This window comes from Clytia hemisphaerica, unplaced genomic scaffold (genome assembly GCF_902728285.1).
Source record: "Clytia hemisphaerica strain Z4C2 unplaced genomic scaffold, Clytia hemisphaerica genome assembly, whole genome shotgun sequence".
Taxonomy (NCBI): domain Eukaryota; kingdom Metazoa; phylum Cnidaria; class Hydrozoa; order Leptothecata; family Clytiidae; genus Clytia; species Clytia hemisphaerica.
The window spans coordinates 1,956,077-1,962,928 of NW_027103962.1; the positions used below are offsets into that span (position 1 = coordinate 1,956,077).

The window sequence follows — 6,852 nt, forward strand, 5'->3', positions numbered from 1 at the left end:
AGCCTTTCCAAGATACCCTTTCAGGTATTGCACCAGCTCTGCTAATTATGAAAATCCCACAGAAATCTCCTTCTAAAACTGTCGAAAGAAGAACAAAATGAGGTTTTTCCATGTAAAAATATTTCCAGCTATGGAAAGCCATTTTAATCGACCGTTATACAGACTATTATACAAGCTCACTTCGCTGACCAATTTACATGCAGCTTGAAAAGTCCATATTATACCAATATCCAACAGCATAGTTATGGTATAACATGAGTGCACTACAAGGCGGCCCTGTACAACACAGCTCTAAAGTCATTTTCGCACATCCTCTGTTCTCACAAGAACGAGATTGAGTGGGATTGGGTGACCCTGTTCCCCCAGCATTGCGCCAGCATATTATGTTAATCACAAGAACGAGATATGCTTGCAATGTTCGGTGACCCTGTTAATACCTTGCTCCTACGCCCACAATACCTCTCCAGTATAGAAATTTGATTGAAATATGTGTTATCTTTCTCCACCCAATATTGCAACCAATACCATATAATAGTTCCCTTCAATATACACATTTAACAAGATACAACAAGCCCACAATTCAATCTACTATACCAATGCCAATCAGTTGATATTTGGTCTGAAGTGTTTACAGCTTCCTATTTCAATCCATGATGCAGTCAATTTCGGTTGAGTATGTGTGAAATTTGAACATATTTTTGTGAGGTATTTTTCCATTTATGAAAGCATGTCTTCAAATTTCTCTTTTTTTCCCAAAGGGTTATCGAAAAAAGTAAAAAGTTTTTAAAAACATGCTTTTTCATGGTATTTAAGTGTAATGTGAGAATCATGATTTGTAATTAGCCGTTAACCAGGTTAATCCTTCATAAAGTCCATCCCCGGTTGTAGCACATGAGGGTTGTACAAACCAATTCCTATCTCTGATTCGTGTTAATCCTAATTTTTCTTGAATTTCGTGAGGTTTCATAGCTATAAAAGAAGAAAGATAAGAACTTTGCGTTGGATGGTTATCTCATTTTAAGTCTCTTTAGGGGCACTGTGATTACTTTTCAATGAAAGAAGCAAACATTTTTGAAGCCAAAAACAATCCAAATATGCACTTATTGAGACTGGTTTTAAAAACACTATAGCTACTTTATTCCAGTACAGAGGAGAATCTTAGTACTTCTCCGATGAGCTCAAACTGGCTCAAATGAGAAATTTAACCCCAATGAAGTAACTGTTTTTTTATACTGCACTAATAGAATGATGAATTGGTAATCCACAAAGGACACTATATCAGAGAATTTTGGTTTCAATTATTCCCCTTGTCTTTGCATATAACATGACATCTCTAATTAAAATCTAAAGGATTACCTTCTGATAAATCTTGTTTATTTGCGAATATAAGGATAATAGCATCTTTCATTTCTCTATCATTTATAATTCTGTGTAGTTCTTGTCTTGCTTCTTCTATACGGTCTTTATCTGCACAGTCTACTACGAATATAAGACCCTGCGTTCCTGTGTAGTAATGCCTCCATAGTGGACGAATTTTATCTTGACCTCCAACATCCTAAACAAGAGAAATTCAGTAAATATCAATCATGATACCATAGATAATATAAAAAGTATAGTTGATTCTTAGAATTTGAGCTGATTTCAATCCATTTATAGAAAATCGATGATCCCTTATTAAATCCTTTTTTCATTTATATCAGACACAATTAGAATACACCCAAGACTGGTTGCTGGTCTATTTAGACATAAAAACCCATCAATACAACCTATAACTCTTTCCTATTTATAAGTTTGACAATAAATGATACACTGAATGAAAAAGCAAGTAATAATAGGATACTAAAAGAACATCATTACTTGTTAAGACAGAAAACAAGCTTTCTTCGCTCTTCATTTTACTTAAAATGTTTAGATTACCATCAATACAGGTTATATCTACATGTTATGACTAAAAAACTAGATCTTACCCAGACGTTGAATTTGACATTTTTATATGTAACTGTTTCTACGTTAAATCCTACAGTTGGTATTGTTGTCACTGACTGTCCCAATTTCAATTTGTATAATATAGCTATAAAATAACAATAGGGTAATTTAATACTTAAAGCAAAAATTTTCTGGAATAAACCTGTCAGGACAACTTTCAAAATGATTTTTTTTTCAAAGTATATGAAAATGAATAATTAGATGTAAGATAGAGTTTGTTGAAAAAGGCCTCATCTTATACATAACTTTCGTTATACTAAAAGCACATCCACTTTTCAGGACATATGTACTCTAGAAGGGCGGAGTAAAGCTCAATGACAGTCACTTTTAAGAGTGTTGATGACCTGCTGTTATGGAAATGTAGAAGAATGAGGCTTACTAGTTTTTCCTGCAGCATCGAGACCAAGCATCAATATCCTCATCTCTTTGTTACCAAAGATTTTTGATAGCATCTTCCCCATGGTTACAATTTATTGTATGTGTCAGTAGTATAAAAACAATAGTAATCTCTGAAAAATAAAAAAATTTGATTTTAAAAGGATGTAAGCTTATGTAAACTGCATTACTGTAGTACTTTAAAAATCACTCTGGTAACAACAGCAGTCTATGCTTGCTTACCCAAGCCACACTGATGAATCCTGAGAAGGACGAAACACGTGTCTGCGGATAGATGTACTTAAAAATCAAAAATCAAAACAAGCACTTTTGCCACTGGCCATTTTTCAGATTAGAAGTTGAGTTTCTGTCAATTTTGTAACCACTTAGAGCAATCAATACCAATGAAAGGCCAGGAAAGGCCTTGAGATTTGTCACAAGACCCCTTGGATGAGTTAGAGTCAAAAATCCCATTCATTGGCAGGACAAAATTTGTTGTCATTGGAAAATCAAAAAGTTATAAAACCAATTTTTCTCAAACAAAATTTAAAACACTGATCCTTCTGAATATTTAGTTTGAAAACAAGATATAGGAAAGCTCAGAAACAAAAAGTCAGTACAAAATATTCATAAAAACAAATATAGAAATTGTTAAAACATCTTAAACAAGATCTTTTATTATGGTCTTATGTAACACAAACAATGGGGGAAGAATGAAGACAGATCACTTGAAGATGATAAAAGACAAGAAAGTTAAAAAGGAAAAGAAGTTAAGGATTACAAAGTTTGTCCCCTGTTTTTGTCTCAAGTGGGGACAAGTGAAACAAGTCATAAGTGAAACAATAAGTAAATTTGAAAATAGTGTTATGGACCATTTTGTAAAATCAGTAAAATACATGACAGTGCTGTAAAAATATGTTAAAAGTAATTTTCCAGTAGAAAGGGTGTTGTAACAAGATAAAGTCTCCCCTAAGACAAACTTTTTGAGTCAATTGTTGGTCTGCTTATATTCTTTTTGCAGACTTTGCTAAATTGAGAGCTCCTTTCTATAAAAATCAGTAAAGTTGCAGCAAAAACCGAAATATAAATACCCTTCTGATATTTTCATAAAAATTCAAAAAAGAATGTGATGTTAAATTAAACTTGGGTTTAAAGGTAACACTTTGAATAATACATCCAAAAATTAAGTTTTTTCACCAAGAGTAAAGTTTCGCCCATTCCTTTGACTGTCCTATATAAAACAATTTCCTAGTGAGGTCTGGCAGCACATAAAAACATAACAATACTTCAGATGGTGATACCAGCCGTATTGTATAAGGGTTGCGAAGCGATCCAGACTCCACCTCAATTCGCAAGTTGCTAGCAAAACATAAGAGACACTCTTATGAAACCCCAAAGCAAAAGAGACGGGGTCGCAAGTTTACACAAAGATTAAAAAGACAACAAAGCATCTTATAAATAAATATTATTATAATCATTAGAACAATAAAACCAGTGGTTTTTCCAAGCACCCAAATGCCCCCGTTAGACGGTGGCATTAAACTCAATTCAAATTGATTTTTTGAAAGAAAATTTTAAGTTTATTATTATCTTTTACAAGGAAGAAGTAAAAGATCGAATTTAACCATATAAGTCTCTTTTATTCTTTTTTAAACCCATTAAAAGGATAGATAGTTGATAGATTCTATAAATTCATTCAATTTTAACAGTTTTAAAGTGCTAGTTAAGATAAAAATATGTTCAGCTTTGAGGGACTTCGAACCCCACCAGGGCTAGCCCTTGACCCACAGGGTGCTTAAGAGACCCCCCAACTTGCAGCCTCTGTTATCCAGCCTTCGGCTCAATATCGCGGCTTGCGTCTTTGTTAAAAACTCAATTTGAAAGTACAAACGGAGGCACTGCTTGGTGCTTGGAAAAACCCCTGATAAAACATGGAATTTCTTAATCCAAAAAGAAATATTATATTTGTTCTTTAAAGACATTGAAGCATATTCTGTTTTCATGCCATTAAAAAATTCCACAAAGACGGAGTACACAAATCAAACTTTCAAAATACGCAAACTGAAAGCAGTAATTATGACGTCACACATTCTTACCCGTGCAAGAAATATTAAAACCCCTGTTTTGATATACAAGGTCAAACCCAACACATTAGTAAAAGCCGCTGTAAATCAGGGGATTCAGATCAATAAATTGATCATTTGGCGGTTCTATTCCCAGGAGAATAATTTACCGTCAGCCGAATAAGGATTATTTTTGTACCTTTGCTGGTGATTTTTCAGCTTGAGTTTATGTCCAATTTATGGTTTTTTGAAGTGCTTGTTCTAGGAGATGAGCGAATATAATTATTTTTAGTTTTCAAGAGAAGCAAATTTAATCTATCTTCTACAAGATTACACTTTAATATAATGCCAATTATGCATGTAAGTTTTATATCAATACTTTCTTTTTGCATATCTTTTGCATACTTTTTAAAGGAATCTCACCAGAGCAATTCGCTCAGAGCGAATACCCATTAAAAATCCCTAACTCAATTTTGCGCTCGCACCTTGTCTCGCATTCAGAAATTTAAAAATTGGCAACTAGTGGGCGGGGAGTACGGGAGTATGGGAATACCTACCGCAAATTGGTCTAATATCGACACCATTCTTTAGAGACAGGAATAACATGAAAGCTTGAATGACTGATTGAAAAAGGAGTATTCCTCTCTGACCACTAAGCAAAGAAAAACAGTTTCAACCTTTCTATCAATTTCAGCTGGGGTCCGTCCACATAGTACGTACGCACTAAAGAGGGGAGGGGGTCTTCTCAAAAGTGTATGTTTGCGTACAGGGGGAGGGGAGGGGTCAAAGGAAAATGTACGTATGCAGAGAGATTTTTTCATAGCCCTTTTTTGCTTGTTTTTTTGTTGACTTTTACGCTTCTTATACGCATCAAGGAAAAGAAAAAGTTTCTTAATAAACATTGAGTTTCATGTATGAAATGAAGGTCTGAACCAAACGATTTAGTACGTACGTACTATGTGGACGGCCCCTGATAAAAAGGGTGTCGGAATTAGAGGAAGGATGTCAACATTAGACCAAGTCACGGTATATACCGATCTTTTTACCCCAAAGTCATTTGATTTCAGTTAAATGAACCGCGTATTAAAAAATACACAATTTCTCTTTCGCACCGAGTAGGCTTTTAAATCGAAATATGAAAAAAATCCGTAGTGGAACACATGCGAATATGAGCGTTTGACATCACTCGCGCGACAAATTACACACTCGCTATTTGTTAATCTCATCGGGCGGTAGGCGTTCTCTAATTCTCCATTCGGCGTCTAGTCATTTTAAATGAAAACAAAAGTTAAAAAGGGCGCGCTATCAGTGAAAGTTATCGTGACATGTTATGACAGAAAGTATGATTGATAAACTTGGTGGAGTTATCAAAACAAATTTGTTGTCAAAGGGATTTAACCTTAAGGGGGTAGTCATATGAGAAATTTGAAATTCATTTTTTGTTAAAAAAAATTCGAAAAATATGCAAAGACGGGGAATCTCGTCCAGGGGGTAAAAGCTATAAAAATATTGTGTCAACCTTTTAAGAAAAGCTAAGAAAGCTATTAAAAAAATTTTTTTTGGTGAAGGTTAGTATTATGAAAGTCTCAGAATGAGTGGAAAATTTTCAATTTTCAAGGCCAGGGTCTGGAACCTAAATTTGTACTTTTTCAGTTTAAAAGTCAAAAAAAAATTTTTTTGAAAAACTGCTTCATTCATCCTGAGGCTTACCATAATGGAAAACTACCCTGAAAATTCAAGTCAATAGCTTTCTCATCCTGAGAAAGGCTGAAAGGTGCGGGAAAACCCCCTAAAACGTGTTTTGAGAAAACGGCGCAGAAAGTTGAAAATAGAGGTTTTTCTCAATTTTTCTGCGATACATAGACCGTTTTACGAAATTTTTGCTGTGGTTGACCAAAATGGATTGACACATGACTTTTAATGTTGAAAAGGTACTGGAAATACTAAAATAGTCCAAGTTTTTTGAAAAAATGGCCTTCCACGTGCTCCGGGAATCTCCAAGTATTTTGCGTCAACAATGCGTACAACGCGTAAACATGGCTTTAACGACCCTGCCTATGCCCCGGACAGTCCGGGGTTTTTTTGATGTGTGCCCGGGGTCCGTATTATTTGTTTTTGAGAGACTACCCCGGACGCCCCAGACAGCCCGGGCGGTCGCTTTTTATAGAATCGCTGACCGCGCGGGCTTTTTTCTAATTCATTGAAATATTCTTCCGTGGACAAACGCCGTCTTCCAAAAGATCTTGTAATGTCCTGACTTTGGCGTTTCGTGTGTGAGGCCTGTATTTGAACCTTAAATCTCAAGCGTGGTTTGTTCAGCAATCAAATTCTAAAATCTAACCGAAAGCTGAAAAATGGATCCTGATCAGACAGAGAAAGGTAAGTAAGGTAAGATTTACCGTCATATCCTCAGCTGGTCAGGATCTAG

General features: G+C 35.1%; 1 protein-coding gene across 1 annotated transcript in view; it reads right to left on the minus strand.

Annotated features, from left to right (window-relative positions):
• Nucleotides 1-551: 551 nt before the first annotated feature.
• LOC136810296 (ADP-ribosylation factor 6) overlaps nucleotides 552-6,852 on the minus strand; it is a 7,201-nt gene continuing 900 nt past the window's right edge. Inside the window, exons 2-5 of the mRNA XM_067066864.1 lie at nucleotides 2,366-2,495; nucleotides 1,968-2,071; nucleotides 1,357-1,555; nucleotides 552-969 (exon numbers count right to left, since the gene is read on the minus strand). Of these exons, the coding sequence (XP_066922965.1) occupies nucleotides 827-969; nucleotides 1,357-1,555; nucleotides 1,968-2,071; nucleotides 2,366-2,447 (528 nt within the window). The 5' untranslated portion in view covers nucleotides 2,448-2,495 and the 3' untranslated portion in view covers nucleotides 552-826. The remainder of the gene's footprint in view (nucleotides 970-1,356; nucleotides 1,556-1,967; nucleotides 2,072-2,365; nucleotides 2,496-6,852) is intronic.